Source organism: Anastrepha ludens, chromosome X, assembly GCF_028408465.1.
Source record: "Anastrepha ludens isolate Willacy chromosome X, idAnaLude1.1, whole genome shotgun sequence".
Classification (NCBI taxonomy): Eukaryota; Metazoa; Arthropoda; class Insecta; order Diptera; family Tephritidae; genus Anastrepha; species Anastrepha ludens.
In genome coordinates this window covers 56,865,452-56,884,115 of record NC_071503.1, presented here as the reverse complement: position 1 = coordinate 56,884,115, position 18,664 = coordinate 56,865,452, and the positions used below count along the sequence as shown (strand labels likewise).

At 37.9% G+C, this 18,664-nt stretch overlaps 1 protein-coding gene across 7 annotated transcripts in view; it reads right to left on the bottom strand.

Moving 5' to 3' along the window:
- Positions 1-18,664, bottom strand: part of LOC128869175 (plasma membrane calcium-transporting ATPase 1-like) — a 151,028-nt gene that overhangs the window by 4,956 nt on the left and 127,408 nt on the right. For 3 of the 7 annotated variants that reach the window (XR_008455217.1, XR_008455221.1, XM_054111685.1), the window contains one exon: positions 11,294-12,245. The exons of 1 other annotated variant lie outside the window; for it this stretch is intronic. Coding sequence is in view for 1 of the 6 variants with exons in the window: in XM_054111685.1 (XP_053967660.1) it covers positions 12,195-12,245 (51 nt within the window). In the remaining 5 variants the exon portion in view is untranslated. Of the gene's footprint in view, positions 1-11,293; positions 12,246-16,378; positions 18,485-18,664 lie in introns of those variants that run through there. 3 more of the 7 variants (XR_008455220.1, XR_008455219.1, XR_008455218.1) reach the window with 3 other exon arrangements.

The window sequence follows — 18,664 nt, the reverse complement described above, 5'->3', positions numbered from 1 at the left end:
TTTCCTTACGGAAAAGTTCGGCAAAACCCCTGAGGAGGAGCTGTCCGACCAACAAAAGTCAACTCTCGGTTGGGCCCGGGAATTTCTTCGGAAGTATGAGGCGTCCAAAGAGAAACCGAGTGCAGCTAAGCGGCAGCGGTCTTCAGAGGATCCTTCTAGCTCCAACAACCCCAAGAAGCATAAAGCTTCCTCTGAGGTCAAATTACGCAAGTTCTGCGAAGTTGCCAGAGATAGTCTGGTCATGGCGGTGGTGGATAAGAGCCACCCTGACGGTTTCATCTCTCCATCAAACTGGAAGATTGTGGAGAGAAAACTCCAGTTGGGATACCTGGACGTTCTGAAGCAGAACCCAGGGCCTCCTCCTTTCTGCTCTGACGCGGGATGGTTCCAGGCAAGGGTCACGTTGATCGCGTGCTCGGATCAACGTTCGGTCAGCCTGTACGGCAAGGCCCTCGACCGACTCGGCGAGGTATGGCCCGGAGCGAATCTCCAACTCATCAAAAAGAGTGAAATTCCCAACAAACCCCGCGGCAGAGCAAGAATACCTGTAGAGCCATCCGATCCGGAAACCATCCTGGAGCTACTGAAGATCGGAAACCCGAACCTACCCACCGAAAACTGGAGGGTAGTTAAGGTGGAAGAGCCTTCAGGAAACTCCAGACATGTCACGCTGCTCCTGGACCAGGAAAGCGTTCAAGCACGGGACGACCGCAAGGGGATTGTGGCATTCGGGTTCACTACCACTACCATTTGGACCTATCAGCCGAAAAATCTCCTCGCACCCAGCGAAGAGAGTACGGCGGCCCCCGAGATGGATGTCGATAAGCCTCTCTCACAAGATTCGACGATTGAGTCCGACTCGGAATCAAACAGCGAACTTGTGGGAAACTTATTTAACATTCAACTCGGGGACGAGGATAGTCTTTTAGATAGCGGTGATGACGCGAACGCCACAGTCATCGAATGTCCGTCTAAAAGTGCTGCAGATTAATCTGCACCACTCTAAGGCTGCCTCGGCAGCCCTCATTCTTCGTCTCTCTGACCTCAGAGAAGACATCATTCTCATCCAAGAACCTTGGATATCAAACAACAAGATATGCGGCCTGAAAGATAGGCACTACACCTTGTTTCAAGGTGAGGCTAACGTTAGATCGCGCTCTTGTATTCTCATTCGAAAACATATTAATGCTTTTCTTCTTCCCTTTAGCAATGCTGACACCACTGCCATAGAGGTTGAAGCAGTCCACGGCCCGATTTGGATTGTGTCGGCTGACATGCCTTACGACGCAGCGGAGGCGCCTCCTTCTGAAGCAGTGAGGAGGCTCGTCAATACGGCGCATCTGATCCAGAAACGCGTCATTATTGGAGCAGACGCTAATGCACATAATACTGTTTGGGGCAGTACAAACAACAACACACGAGGTGAGCAACTTTTTGATTATATTCTAGCGAATAAGCTTGATATATGTAATAGAGGTGATGTCCCTACGTTTCTTAACTCGTCTAGAAGAGAGGTACTCGATATTACTCTTGCTAGCGAATCATGTACACAACTGGTGCAGGACTGGAGCGTTGAGAAACAGCACTATTTTTCCGACCACCAATATATAACATTCACTTTAAAAGCCGAAACGGCAAAACCCATGAAGTACCTTAACAAAAAGCGTATGAATTGGATCAAATATAAAGAACATCTTGCCAATGGACTTCCTGATATCAGGCAGTTTGAAATGGCAAATAAAAACGATATCGAAAACGCTGTCAACATGATAACGAAGACGTGTCAAAGCGCAGCACGACAATCTTGTCCCCTGACAAAAACAGGAGGTAAGCATAAACCTTTTTGGTGGACTCCAGAAATCTCAGAACTTCGCAATCGAACTCGGAAACTCTTTAACCAATCTAAAATAACAGACGAATGGGAAGAATATCGACAATGTCTCAAAGACTTTAAGAAAGCTGTCAGAAGTGCAAAACGCACATCCTGGCGATCATACACTCAAGAATTAGAGAATACTTCAGAAGTAAGCAGACTACGCAAGATTCTTGCATCAAACCCAGTCTCTCCCAGTTTTATCATGACTCAAGATGGAACTTGAACTACTTCAACTGACCGCACTCTTAGAATACTGCTAGAATCTCACTTTCCAGGCTGTGTTGCCAACTTAACTGCACTTCCCAGCACTTTTCAGAGTAATTATGGGAATATATCAGATCTAATCAGCTCTAATAGCATCTCTACAGCAATACTAAGTTTTAAAAAATTTAAATCACCAGGTCCTGACAACATCATTCCAGCAGAACTTCAAGAAGGACTGGAAATTCTACTGCCTTGGTTAACAAGGATCTTTAACAAGTGTTTAAATCTCTCTTACCTTCCGACAATTTGGAAGAAATCGAAGGTAGTATTCATTCCGAAAACGGGGAAGCTTTCACACTGCAAACCAAACGACTTCAGGCCCATTAGCCTAACCTCTTTTTGCTTAAAGGCTTTTGAAAAAGTCTTAGATGAGCAAATCAAAACATAACTTGATACTAAGTTGATCTCTGAGGCACAACATGCCTACACTAAAGGGAAATCGACTGAAACGGCACTTCATTCACTGGTGCAAACAGTGGAAACTTCCCTTCACAATAAAGAGTACTCTCTTGTCGCATTTATGGACATAGAAGGTGCTTTTAATAATATTGAACCCAACGCTATTTTGTCTGAAATTGCCAAATTGGGTATTAATTACTCCATCCGAAAGATGATCGAACAAATGCTCCAAAGTAGAATAATCACTTCAGAGCTTGGGTTAAGCCGCATGAGAATGTACGCCGTCAAAGGCACTCCTCAAGGCGGAGTACTTTCACCCCTTCTCTGGAATCTCGCTGTAAACAGTTTGCTCCGAAATCTCGAAAAAGCAGGCTGCAAGGTTGTAGCCTATGCAGATGATATTGCTCTCTGCGTGTCAGGCAAACACCTGAATACTCTTACTGAGCTCATGCAACGCTCAATCAATATTCTGTCAAAATGGTGCACCGAATGCGGACTAAATGCGAATCCAGCAAAGACAGATCTTGTTCTCTTCAATAGGAAACAACAATCTCCTCCACTGCAAACAATAACCTTAAAAGGGGAATCATTACTCCTATCTGATTCAGCTAAATATCTAGGAGTTATTCTAGATAGGAAGTTGAGTTGGAAATTGAACATCGAAAACAGATGCAAAAAAGCTTTCATAGCTCTTTACACTTGCAAGAAAGCTATAGGCAAAACCTGGGGTTTTTCACCTCGGATCATTTATTGGATATATACCTCGATCATCAAACCGATACTCTTCTACGGTGTGGTTGTATGGTGGACAGCACTCGAAAAACGGTGTAGAGTAGCCACAATTGATCGAGTTCAAAGAACAGCCTGCCTCCTGATAACAGGATGCTTAAGTACAACACCTACTAAGGCTCTAAATACGTTGCTTCACTTGTTCCCTATCGATCTGGCTGGCAAAGCGATTGCAGCGAAAGCAGCGACACGCATGAATGCTATATCGAAATGGAATAAGTATCTTGGCCATTCGGCCATACTGAACAGGAACACTGTTATCTCTTCCGACATAGACTATCATGTAAGTCTTCCATCACCACCCTTGCTATTCTCCTGTTCACTCCCAACTAGGGAAGAATGGAAGACAAATCTAACCGAAATCAATGGCCCTCTGACTATATATACAGATGGTTCAAAACAAGACGGCAAAGTGGGATTTGGAATCTTTTCCAATTCCCCTCACATCAATCTATCATTTAGATTACCCGACTACTGTAGTGTATTCCAAGCGGAAGTATGCGCTATCTGGTATGCTGCGAAAACTCTCTTAGAAAATAGAATATCACTAGAGGATATCCGCTTTTTCACCGACAGTCAAGCGGCCGTTCGAGCACTCAGCTCCTCTTATACCCACTCAGATGTGGTTCGATCCTGTCTCTTATCTCTTAACGAGATAACTTATCTCTTAACGAGATAAGTGCTCAGAATTCTGTCCAAGTTATCTGGATACCGGGTCACAGTGGATTCGAAGGTAACTGCAAAGCTGATGAGCTCGCAAGAGCCGGAGCTGCGCAATCAAATGTTAGTAACTTACCCACAATCCACATTCCGCTCTCAACATGTAAATTACTCATTGATCGAGAATTTCACAGCATTGCTGATCGGAGGTGGCGAGTGGAAACTACTTGCGTTACCACCAGACAAATCTGGCCATCCTACAATCTGAAACAGACAAAAACCCTTATAAGTCTTTCGAAACACGAACTAAGGCATATAATATCTCTTATCACCGGCCACTGCCTGTTGGGCACTCACGCACGTCGGCTTGGGGTTCCTCAAAACGACCTGTGCAGATACTGCGAGGACGAAGATGAGGAAGTATCGAGTAGACATTTGCTGTGCAGTTGTCCCGGTCTAGCCAGAAGTCGCCTCGCTCTTCTTGGCTCTCCAACAATTGACAATCTTTCAGTACTCTCGAACCTGAAAATCGAATCTCTCATCAAATTCTCGAAACGAATTAATATCTTTGACCAAAATCCACAATAAAAATCTCGGTTAGGTGGGGAAATCATGTAACATAATGAGCCCTAGGGCAACACAACGGACCCAACTTGCGGTCTATGTGGCACTCCGATGCGGGGTCACCCTTAAACCAACCAACCAACCAAGTTTTTTTTTTAATTCGTTTTTTTTTTTTAATGTAATTGAAAAAAAAGTATGTAATAAATTTTACGTATTCGCTTATTATTTCAAAAATACGAAAATAGTAAAAATTTAATTGGTTTAATGTCGAGGTGAGAAATGTGTTGTGTGTTGAGGTGAAAGATGTGTGGTGTTTCTAATTTTTGTATGGGCAAAAGTCAGTGAGGTGTCTATAAACTCGGTGTGCTAAATTCCCTTACTACAAATCTTTCAAATCTCAATTGTACTAAAAATTCTTAACAGTATCATTTGCACCTTCTCATTCCATTAACATTCTCTGGTACAATCAACACACGCTTTAAAAATCAGTCGTTCTTCTGACACCAACAAAGTAACATAAGCGATGGGTGTTGGTCACTTTCTTCTGCTACAGTAGACATACTTGGATGTATAAATCAAATGAATGAAAAAATATATATTTTATGATTCCAAGTGCGTTTGGTGATATACAGTGCCTTTTGGGAGGTGTTGATTATTTGCAGGGTTTTTCGGAAAGATAATTTGTGTACTGAAAGGAAAAATAAACTATTAGAAACTTTTCTTTAATATTGAGAATAGTTTTTAAGACATTAAGAAAATTCACAATTTCATTAACCTCTTTGATAGCACCTTTGCTTGTCATGTGAGCAAGTGTGATTTTGAAATTCAAGTAGAAAAACTAATCCTACGAGGCGAAATACATTTTTTTAAAAGAAGCGATATAATTAAGTTCTGGAGAAATTTAGGTAACAGTTTGTATCCTCAAATCAAAGAATTTTCTTTTAAAAAATTATCACTTTTTCCTTCCACGTACTTTTGCGAACAAATTTTTTCCGATTTAAAATTTATTGATGAATAGAGAAGTCTCACGAGCTACGAATAGTGTGAGTTGTCAAAAATGAAGTGAAACCGCGAACACTATTTCACCTCGCTTAACTCGACAGCGGGGAAGTTCTTAACAGAGCTGATTACAGTGAATTATGTACAAGTACATTGGCTCTGCTCAGTTTTTGGTTTCTGTATGAAATCAAATTGACGAATGCCGACGGCATTTTGCAAGGCATTTGCTTGTGCATTTCTATGTTCCCTTGATAAACGAAAATTTCTTCAATTTATATTTTCAAACAAATATAACCAAATAAAAAGACAACATTTAAAATCAAAGTAACTTTAATGTTTGTTGTTTTAATTTTAAAAGAAAAATTTAAACAAAATACATTATAAAACGTCCTTTGTTGTGTGCGTTTTAGTGTAAATTTGATGAAAATTTTTACTAATTTTTCGAGTCGAAATTAATTTTAGACAAGAATTCAAAAAGCATATTGGTATATTGATGAATATATATGTATATCGATATATGTTTATATACATATATTTTGTTAGTTATATTTGTGCAAAAGTTCAATTGCATCTTCAATTCTTATAGTGTTACAAATGTATGTATGTGCACACGCACTGCAGCAACAATGACCTATCTCACGACTCATTGCCTTATCATATTATATTTATGTACATTTGAATATGCATTTTTGTTCCTTTGCCAAACGAAATTTTTTTAAATTTACATATGTATATTACAGGGAATAATTCATATATGTATGCATTTTATAGATAGTAGTGAAATTTAAAATAAATAAAATAAAACTTCAAAGAAACGTATTTGCATACATATGTATATGGGACAACTAAGTTCTATTGCATCTTTAATAAATATGGTGTTGCACGCATATGTATGCACTGAAGCAACATAACCTACCTCACGAGCATCGCCTTATCATATTTCATGCAATAATTAGGGTGTAAATATTCGAATGATCGAACTCCTGCAAATGCTAAAACAACTTCTTCTGCATATGCATCGACGTATATGCATGTGCGCATATGCACACTTGATGCCCTAACTATATATATATGTACGTTCAATTGATCAAATCAAAAAATGCTGTATACAAAACGCTTCATTACCAGGCACACAGGAAGATGGCATATGCAAATATAAATATGTGAATTGAGTTCAAGCAAATCAATGCTTATTAATATACACATATGCATGTACATACAACCACACACACAGGGCACTCACTTTATTCCTCAAAATGCGTATGTCGTTCAAAGCTAAAATTCTATGCCTAGCGACCACAAGAACAAAATGCAGTCATAGACGCAGGCGTAGCGGCCATCATTCTAGTTGCCATAGCGCTGAACAGTCGCGGCGGCGCCGAACAGTTTCAACTATGGTACTGTGCAACAAAAACTCATCATCAAAAAATTCATTGATAAATTCGAGCTCATAATTCTAAGAGCAAGTACTTTCATTCATAAAACGAGCCGCCCATTTGTCAATTTTCTCGACAATTCGAAAATAGTCAATATTGGAATATTTCGCGTAGAATTATTTGCCAATATTTGATAAATCTTGAATTTTTGTCAAGTCGAGTGCCCGCAGCATCGTACATATGTATGCATCAATATATGTATGCAAATATGTGTTTATGTACAAGGCTGTGCCTATGAATATGCGCTGCGCCATGAGTGCGCGCTGGATTTCTTGAGAAGTTTACCGTTTTATTTTGAGCTGTCGCTAGTGAGCATACATACACACAGCATATACATATGCGCATATGTATGTATATAAATTCACAAAGTCACAAATTTACATTTGCATATGCCATCTTCCTGTGCGCCTGGTAATGAAGCGTTTTCTATAGAGGATTTTGATTCAGTTGAAGGGATTCAACAAAGTTTTACAGACACCAGACAGACAGACATAACATATGTACTATATAATTTTGGATGATTTGGAAAAATTCAAATATATAGGTCATATTAAAAAGCTACCTAACATTCTTTGCTTCTAATCACCAACAAATTCTTATCGACTGCTGCTAAATTTACATAATTCAGCCCCTCACTGTTAATTTTTGTTGAAAAATGTGTCTATGGTGAAATTGTCTTCGCGAGACGAGTACCCCTCGAAATTCCATACGTTCCTGTCATTGAGACTTCTCTATACATTAACGTTCTCTGCCGCCGCACTCGCAAAGTCAATTTTGCCGACCTCTGCTATTGATGTATGTATGGAGTAAGAAAAGTAAAAACTAGCAAAAATCTGAAGACTGACCGTTTGAATTTTCGCAATACAAATGTACATATGTATTGGGTTAGCAACTAAGTAATTGCGGATTTCAGTTGCATTTTCAGGTTTGCAGACGTAGTACAAATGTAAAAAACATTTTGTTATTTGATAGTTGGCAATTCAGCTTTCAATTAGTAAAAAAAAAGTTTTTTGATCGGTTGCGTAGTTTTCGTTTAGCATTCGTTGAAAAATGGAAAATCACGAGTAACATTTCGCTATTTTGCTTTTCTATTTCCGCAAAAGGAAAATCGGATCACCAGCTCATAATGGGATATGTGATGTTTATGGTGACGAAGCCTTAAAAGAACGGCAGTGTCAAAAATGGTTTTCCAAATTTCTTTCTGGTGATTTTTCACTCCAATATGAAAAACGCTCTGGTCGTCCAGTTGAAGTTGATGATGCCCTAATCAAAGCAATAATCGATTCGGATCGTCACAGTACAACACGTGAGATTGCAGAAAAGCTTCATGTATCACATACATGCCTTGAAAATCACTTAAAACCATTTGGCTGTTTTCAAAAACTCGATACATGGGTTCCTCACGAACTGAAAGAAACGCATTTAACGCAACGCATTAACAGCTGCGATTTGCTAAGGAAACGTAATGAAAATGATCCATTTTTAAAACGACTGATAACTGGCAATGAAAAACGGGTTTTTTACACCAATATCAAGCGGAAAAGATCGTGGAGCAGGCCAGGTGATCGAACTCAAACAACATTAAAAGCTGATATTCATCAAAAGAAGGTGGGATTACAAAGGAATTATCTAGTTTGAACTCTTACCACCCAACCGAACGATCAATTCTGATGTCTACATTGAACAACTAACGAAATTAAGCAATGCTGTTGAAGAAAAGCGGCCCGAATTTACAAATCGAAAATGTATTGTATTCCATCATGACAATGCAAGGCCACACACATCTTTGGCCAGTCGGCAAAAATTATTGGAGCTTGGTTGGGATGTTTTGCCCCATCCACCATATAGTCCTGATTTTGCACCATCTGATTACTTTTTGTTTGGATCTTTACAAAACTCCTTGAATGGTAAAAGTTTCAGTTTTGATTCAGTTTTTTGCTAATAAAAACCAGAAATTTTATGACCGTGGGTTTATGATGCTGCGCGAAAGATGCTTAAAGATCATTGATCAAAATGGGCAATACATTACAGAATAAAGTTATTTAGTTGCATGAAAAAGATGCTTAAAGCTCATTGATCAAAATGGGCAATACATTACAGAATAAAGCTATTTAGTTGCATGAAAAAACCATCATTTCGTTGCGACCGTCGTACTGTTAACATGCGAAACAAAAAACATGTGCATTAAAAAAAAAAATAAATAAAAAACGGGTTTGGATGGAAGAATGGTTGCATAATAGGAGCAATCGTTCTCATATGAAATTGTTAGGAAATATGGAAATGAGTACTCCAGAGAAGTATAAAAATTTTCTACACTTGGACACCGAAACTTATATGAGCTGTATCTACTTTTATAAAAAACAAAGGATATTCAAATGCGGGAAGCAATCACGCCGAATGAAAGACTTTCTGCGATATTGAGATTTCTTGCCTATGGTTAAAGTTTTGAGGATTTTTCCCCACTCTGTTTTCGAATAATTCACTTTTTATTTGCCATAAGGATGGCTCATTTTTGAAACACTCTGTGTATATATCTTATTTGTGGTGTGCGTCTTGATGTTGTTCAACAAATGGAGGGACCTACAGTTTCAAGCCGACTCCGAACGGCATATATTTTTATGAGGAGCTCTTTCATGGCAGATATACACTCGGAGGTTTGCCATTGCCTGCCGAGGGGCGACCGCTATTAGAAAAATGTTTTTCTTAATTTTGGTGTTTCACCGAGATTCGAACCAACGTTATTATACTTGTCAGTTTATATAGAGCATTATATTAATACTTGTCAGTTTTCTGCTTACTCTTATCTCGACGAAAAAATGAGAAAACCCACAAACTAGCAACAAATCCCAGATAAATGAAAATTTTCAATTACTTTAGATTTGTGCCCGCCCTTCGACATACACGATGGATTTTCTTTTAACTGCAACAAATCGCTGGGAATTGTACCCTGTTTGTAAAAGGATATATGAGACATATGGTAAATTTGGGGATATGTACCACAACTTTTAAAAATCGTGTAAAATGAAAAAATTAAATATTTTCCAAAAAATCCGTGCAAAAGAAGTATTAATGAAATACATATTACATAAATCTTTAGAAAACAAAAACAATCCATTTTTATTACAAAAAAATGTTAATTAGTATATACTGCAAATTCAATCCATCAGTACGAAGTATATAGAAATGCAAATTTAAATTAGGAAATAAACAAATTTTGGTAATATTCATCGCTACTTGATAACAAGGGTGCACGTTTATTACGGACTGGACCAAAAGTGCTATCATCAGTAAATACATACACACACGGACAAAATTATTCACACAACAACTAATTTTTCATTCAATAAGCTATATCTTCAGAAAAAATTTATGTAAGTAAAAATGTTATTTTAAGAAAAATCAACAAGATTAATAAAGAAGTCTATCCGAAAACAGTTCGCAGCGCCTTGAAACGTGCCAGGAATAGCTCGCAAATAGCTCGAAGGAAACCACTCATCAGCAAAGTCAATATAAATAAGAGGATAGAGTTTACAAAGGAGTGTAAAAATAAGGCACTTGATTTCTGGAGCAACGTTATTTTTAGCGACGAGAGTAAGCTCAACATTTTTCGAACGGCAAAAAGGATTGCAGTCTGGTCATCAGGCAAAAGGGCTAAATATTAAAATTTCATTGAACATAATATTTTATTTGTGAAATGGAGTTGTGTGAATAGTTTTGTCTCTTAAAACTTTGAAGAATTCTGTGATTTTTGTTAATTTTTCATTCATGGAGTCAAGTTTTGTTAAGTTAATATTAGATTTAAATAAACAATAAATTTATGTATTTTTCCTAAAATAACATTTTTACTGAAGATACAGCTTATCGAATGAAAAATTAGTAATTGTGTGAATAACTTTGTCCATGTGTGTATGTCATATATGGCCGGCCGATCTGTCGGGTTTTATTGAAATTATTAACAGCTGCTGTTGGTTTTTAGTTGTAACAAAGTGTGTTATTACTGTTTGTTTTTGTTTTTTCGATTTGTTTATACAAGGTGGCGCTAAATTTATCATCCTATCGGAAGATTTATAATTTTCGCAAATGGCGTCGTACGTTAGTCATTTTTGACACTTGTGAACTAGACAGTACCAAAGGAGGGTATAAAGGTCAAATTTCCATCACTCTAAATTATTTTGCATATTCAGTAAAAAAAATTATTCAAAAACAAAATTGAATGATTAATTTTGCGCCATCTTGTACAACACTTGGTTATTATCCAGCTACACGCAGCTAAAGATTATGTGGAAATTTTAATGCACACTGGGACTCGGTTTTATCTTACACGATTTATTGCTCTTATCGTACATGAACATTTTTTACTTAATAAGGCATTCTTCTAGAAATTATGTTTCGGTTAGAAAAATCTTGAAATTTCGAGTAAAAAAATATATTAAGTAAGATCGAGTAAAAAAAACCGTGCAAAAAGAGAGTTGTGTGTACATACATATTTATGTGCAAGAGCATCAAATATTCGCTGATTCTGTCAAATTCGCATGTAACCTGCCTGTAACGATTCAAGCCATATCCCGCGGCGTTCTTGTTTCAACGGTTCAAAGCATGAATCAATTAACCAAGCTCACTATTTAAAGGAGAAAGATAAAATTAAATTTCTGACCATGTCATCAAGCTTTTGATACCATGTCCCAAGACTGATAGATTACCAGGTTGAGACTTCCGCTATGGTGAAAAACAAAATTGTGAGAGTAACTCCGACTGCAAAGTCATATTAACGATGATCGATTACTTCGGCTGCCACGTAACGGGGCTGATTCGTCAGCCGAATTCTGCACGATCATTTCACATATATTCACAGTCGTTGTTCATATGGCAAAGAAGCAACATGAGCGAGACTGTGTTGATGTTTTTTTTCGTATATCACTAACACAGTCTGATCGCCCACTGAAATCTGCACGATAATTTCACACATATTCACACATTCGTCCAGTCAGTCGTTGTTTAAACGGCATCGTACATCACTAACACATTATTAGTATTTTCGTAAACAAACCGATTCCTTACCCGGTCTACGTCATCCGCTGATTCTGTCAAATTCGCTGAGAGCCGGCTAACGGTCTGATATTGGCCACACCATTAAAAAATGTTCACCATGACATCACATGGTACATGGTACTCGGCAGCAGAAGTCTGCCCGCTTATTTCACACTTCTTCACACACTCGTCAAATCAGTCTTCGTTAAGGTCTGATCTTGGCCACACTTCTGAAATATAATATTTTCATCAAGGTTAGAATCATGTCACTAAAAGTATAAACCAGTGCTGTCACTCATAGTAGTTCAAACATATAGGTACAATATAACAACAAAAAGTTAGAAGATGCATTATTCTTTACATACATATACGTATATTGGCACAAAATGCCATCAATAAATTCAAATTTTGAACACAATATTTAACAACACACATTTTTAAGATTGTTAAATTCATATTGAAGAGAAAAGCAACATTTTGGCGAATTAGTTTAATAATTTTAAATTAATAAAATTGTGGTTTTCTTTATACAGGTTGGGCCATATAGCGTTTGCTTTTTGAACCATCTATTTTTTTGAGAATGGTAACACAAATGACATGTCAAATGTGTTCATAATTTACTTAAAGGTTTGACATTTACGAAATGGGACACTATACGCTTGAACAAAATTGGGAAATATTGAAAACCTTTTTCCAAAGTGGTGAGTCTTCTTCTTTTCTGATTTTCACATCGGCGGCTACGTCAATAAGCAAAATTGTCGGATTTGGAGCTCAGAAAATCCACACGTTACTGTAGAGAAGCAAATACATCCACAACGAGTCACTGTTTGGCGCGGTTTTTGGTCTGGCGGCATCATCGGGCCATTTTTTTTCGAAAATGAGCGAGGAGCCGCGGTCACAGTAAATGGCGAGCGTTACCGAGACATGCTCAATGAGTTGTTTCCAAAAAAATTGAAGAGGATGACATGGACGACATTTGGTTTCAACAGGACGGTGCAACTTGTCACACTGCCAATGTTACACTCGAACTTTTGGTTTTTGAATTCCGAATAATCAGCCAAAATTCCGATATCAATTGGCCGCCTCGGAGCTGTGATTTAAGCCCGTTGGACTATTTTTTGTGGGGAGCCGTTAAGGACAAATGCCATGCGAACCATCCAGAGACGATTGATGCTTTAAAACACGAAATCGAAGTTGCCATTCATGAAATTGGAGCCCAAATAATCGAAAATGTGCTTAAAAATTGGGTTGATCGAATGGCCTACTGTAAAGCCAGTCGTGGCGGTCATTTGAACGATATTATTTTTCATTCATATATGACAATGTTCAATCTTCAAAATAAAAACCAGAGTTTGAAAAAATATTGATTAGTTTTTTTTTTTTTATAGCCGGTTCAAAAAGCAAATTTTACATGGTCCACCCTACATATTATAGCTGTGGTAAAAGCGAAAAATTACCCAAAATGTGGTAGATCTACCGTAATTGTGGTAAAGTGACAACACTGGTATAAACAGAGTCAAATCGTTGAGTGAACTTTGACGGGTGGTACAATGCCGTCGGGTGGTTGGTTGGTTCGAGTGGTAATTCTCCAAGAATGTAATTAGCTCTCCCGTATCATTTTTTTGGCTGATTGCCCACCTATGGACCAGAAGGCAGTTATCACTGCCGTTAGTCTGGAGGCATCCCTTCATTTCATAGTTATCCATGTTGACGTTTGTTTGAGGTTGTAGCTGGACCATACGGTTGTGCTAACTTTGCATGTCGTCTGATCCCTTCATCTACAATCTGAGATTCGTTTGAAGACATGTATTATTTTGAAGAGATTGCATTTTTGATTGCATCCAGTGGTGTGAATACCGATTTCGCATGGACATTACTCATGGCGGATCTCCCTCCAGCCAGTAGGTCTGATTTTTATCAGGTCATCATCATTATCATTTTACCCATTATTTCACTTTTGTACGATTTTTGCATACAAAAATTTTTCGCGGAATGTAACGGAACTATATAAAGGGTGATTTTTTAGCTATTATCTTTTTAAACAGTTGGTTTAAACAGCTGACGCACGCTTCGTGTTTTGTTTCACTGTCAAACATCTTCAGTTTGGTCTATAATTTAACCATTAATCGTCTTACAAACGAACAACGCTTGCAAATCATTGAATTTTATTATAAAAATGCGTGTTCTTTTAAGAAAGTTTATCGCGCGCTTCTTCCATTTTATGGTCAGTTTAATCGACCCACTGAAGCGGCTATTCGAGCTATTGTGACTAAATTTAGAACCAAATTTACATTATTGGACATCAAACCACCAACACGCTTACGTAGAGTGCGAACTGAAAAAAATATCGCAGCTCTATCGGCCAGTGTTAATGATGACCATCAATTATCGATTCGTCGCCTTTCGCAGCAATTGGGCCTCTGTTACTCAACAACGTCGAAAATTTTGCTAAAGGATTTAGGTATGAAGCCTTTAAAAATACAGCTGGTGCAAGATTGAAGCCGAACGACCTACCGCAACGCAGAATTTTGGGTACGTAAATAAGCAGAATTGTCGATTTTGGAGTGAAGATCAGCCAGAAGAATTGCAAGAGCTACCAATGTATCCAGAAAAGGGCACAGTTTGGTGCGGTTTATGAGTTGGAGGTATCATTAGATCGTACTTCTTCAAAGATGCTGCGAATCGTAACGTAACTGTGAATGGTGAGCGCTACCGTGAAATGATATCGAACTTTTTTTTGCCCAAAATGCAAGAGTTTGACTTGCATTCCATGTGGTTTTAGCAAGACGGTGCCACATGCCACACAGCACGCGTAACAATAGACTTGTTGAGAGGTGAGTTCGGTGAACATTTTATTTCACGTTCGGGACCTGTCAATTGGCCACCCAGATCGTGCGACATAACGCCTTTAGATTATTTTTTGTGCTGCTATGTTAAAGCTCATGTCTATTCAGACAAACCTGCTTCAATCAACGCATTGGAAGACAACATTAAAGCATTTATATGTGAGATACCGGCCGAAACATTGAAAAGAGTATGTCAAAATTGGACTAAGCGGATGGACCATTTGAAGCGCAGTCGCGGTCAACATTTGCATGAAATAATCTTCAAATATTAAATTATCGATTTAAATAAAAAATTTATGAATTTTTCGAGTATTTTTTGAAAAACTTTCCTATATATCTTAAAAAATCACCCTTTACATTTTCTTTGATATATTGTGGACTTAACAAGTGATTTTAATCGCGGATAGAAGCACGTGTTGTTAAAAAATAAAATGGAATCTTCGAACGGGTATAAGAGGCATATTTTGTATTTTTTTATAAAGGTTGTAAAAATGTAACAACTGCTGCTGCAGAAATAAACATTGTTCACGGAGAGGATACCGTGAGTGTAAGGACTGCGCAAAAGTGGTTTTCAAAATTCCGAAGTGGTAACTGCGACGTGGAGGATGCCCCGCGCGCTGGTCATCCTGAAGTCTTGAAACTCCGACGCCTTGCTCGAACTCGTGGAAGCTGAGCCAAATTTGACAGTCGATATGATAACTGATCGCATGGAACAGTTCACAGGCACCTGGTTTAGTTGGAAAAGGTTTCAAAGCTGGGAAAAGGGGTTCCGCATAGACTTTCTGTCGCCAACCTTCAGCAAAAAGTGAATGTGTTTTCTCAGCTGCTGCAACGGCTTGAAAATGAAAGTTTTTGAACCGTATCGTTACCGGTGATGAAAATTTGGTCCTTTACGATAATCCTGTTCACAAACGCCAATGGTTAGACAAAGATGAAACACCAGAACCGATCCCTAGAGATGGCCTTCACCTTAAGAAGATTATCCTGTCTATTTGGTGGGATATGGCCGGTATTTTTTATTATGAACTTCTGGAACCAAATCAGACGATAACTGCTGATTGTTATTCCCATGAGCTATCAAACCTGAATGAGGCACTAAACAAAAATCGACCGTCTTTAGTGAATAGACGCAAAGTTTTGTTTCACCACGACAACGCAAGCCATCATACCGCAAGGCAAACATTAGGCAAGCTGAACGAGCTCGGATGGGAGCTAATGGCGCATCCACCATACTCTCCGGATATTGCACCATGTGATTATCACCTTTTCCGTGGACTTCCGTCTCATATGAGTAAGAAGAACCACTCCTCAAAAGAAGCTATAAAAAGGTATATCGAAGCGTATTTTGGCTCCAAGGACAAAAAATTTTTTGAGCAGGGAATTAAAAATTTGTCTGAACGTTGGGAAGACATTGTAAATAATGAAGGAAAATATATTATTGATTAATAAATACTTTAAACATCTTTTTTATTAATTTTAAAACCACCTTAAGAAAACGCACGAACTTATGGACTGACCTGATAGTTGACCTCAATGTTCCGATGTCCTGGGACTCAGATTAAGGTAACGTTAAGATTTTTGCTCAAGATAGATGCTTCCGAAAGAGAAGTCTGCGATCAGTAGCTTGCAAACTTCTCCTATAGCCAAAACTTCCGCCTGAAGGATACTGCAAGTATTAGGAAGACGTACAGATTTGTCAATTCGAAGTCTATGGCAATATATACCTGATCCAACACCGCAATCTATTTATACACTGTAGCTGCTTAGTAAAAGTCCCTTACTCAATTCCTTCCGAGATGGAAAGAGAGTAGCAAAATTCTTCTTTAATGTCAACGTTGGGATGTAGTAATCAGTCCTCCTCGAGTTTATCGCAATAATAGACTCGCATGACCATGAATGCAACCATCGTTGCCATCTTCTTGATATGCAGATCTATCGGAATAACATGTGTCAGTGCATTAAGAGCCTCCCTAGGACATGATCTAATTGCTCCGCCCTTAATTGCAAAGACTGATCTTTGTATTCTGCCAAGTATTTTGATATTGTAATCTCTTTCTAGAGCATTCGGCTAAACTACCGATCCGATAAAATTGGTCATATAACCGCCTTAACAGCCATAAAATATACTTAGGTTGAAGGCCCTATCCTATTCCACGCATGTGTTTACGGGCATACAGAACAATTTCTGCTTCTTCAATGTTCAGTTTTCAGCTATGTTGGGAGTCCTAAGTGCTTTGCGCTGGATGAAATTGAGAGAGTTTGTCCCTTAATAAATGGTAGAGTAAGATTGGGTACCTTATATCTAGTGATAAAAAGCATGACTTCTGTTTTACGTGGATTCAAGTTTAAGCCACAGCCTGTAGCCCAAGAGTTGAGCTCACCTAGCGACCTTTGAATGATCCCACTGATCGTGTTAGGACACAGTCCTGATGCCATTAAGCCCAATTATAATGCTTATAACGTGAAAAGCATTTTTTCCGGTGAATCTACTCGAGGTGTCTTCGATATACTAGCTGATTTGCTTTTGTTTGCGATTTGGTGACATGAATATGTATCAAAGTGCCCGACTTATTTTTTACTGACTTGTTTCTTTGTTTACATTTTCATTGAAATTTCAACATTCAAACCACCAAATTGCAAAAACAAAATACATGAAAAGCTCAAAGTATGTAGAGGTGCCAATCCATAATGCCATAACCTTAACCCAACCTTAAAGTTAATACTTATCCATAACGGTATTTATGTCATCAATTATTTGTGCCATATCCATAAGCAGGTGATATTTACATATACTATTACATTTGAGTTTCGAAGTGCAGAAATTAAATAAAAGATAAAATGTATACCACAATGCAACTGGTTATAGTTACAGCAAAAAACCAAAATTCAATTGGTCTCCATGATTATGGTTATAACTACGGAATTATGGCATGCCATGGCTCGATCAGTAAATTTATGACGGTATGGTTAAGGTTACTTAACTCTTAAATGTTATTATCCTGCCGAAGAAACCTTGTATGAAATCGATTAGGTGTTTCTGTAAGTGAGACAGCGTTTGCAGAACATTTGTTTACATTTTCCACAATTAACTGCCTTTGTCGACCGGCGGAAGCAGCGAGAGTGGATCGACGAATTCGTCTGACGACTACATCATCGCTTTGGTTGTGTCTCTTAATTTTTACAGCGAACTTTCGCATGACGAAATGAAAAGTGACGACGAGCACGAACAAATTAGACGGATTTTTAGCGACGTTAGTGGCTAGCTTTTAACTAGCAGTAAGCTCTACTACATAAACATATATGTATGTATATTTCTGTTATTTCGAGTTTTCAGCAAAATAATTGTTTTCCTAGAAATTCTTGTTTATCTTGCGTATATGTTATGAGTGTTAGTGTGCTGGCATACATTTGTGTTTATGTAAGTTACGTTAATATTGTAGTATTCGGTAAATAAATTTTTTTTTTTTTTTTTTAAATTAACGATATTTAGAAATTAACTTAATTGGGAAAAATTAGCGAGTTGAACATAATTAGATGATAATCATTAAGGAAAACCAAAATCATCTAATGCAAAAAAAAAAAATTAAATCAAAGTAAAACACTTTTCTTACCGGTACTGAAATCTGTTGAAAGAGTTGACAAACATAATTTAAATCGATATTAGTTTTTTGGAGAATTATTACATTTGGTTATCGAATGCAAAGTGTCCGATATTTGTTTGCGGTTTTTTACATTATCATTTATTTATTTATATTTTTATATTCGTTGGTTTATTTGATTAAAGATGATTTAAAATTTTGGTA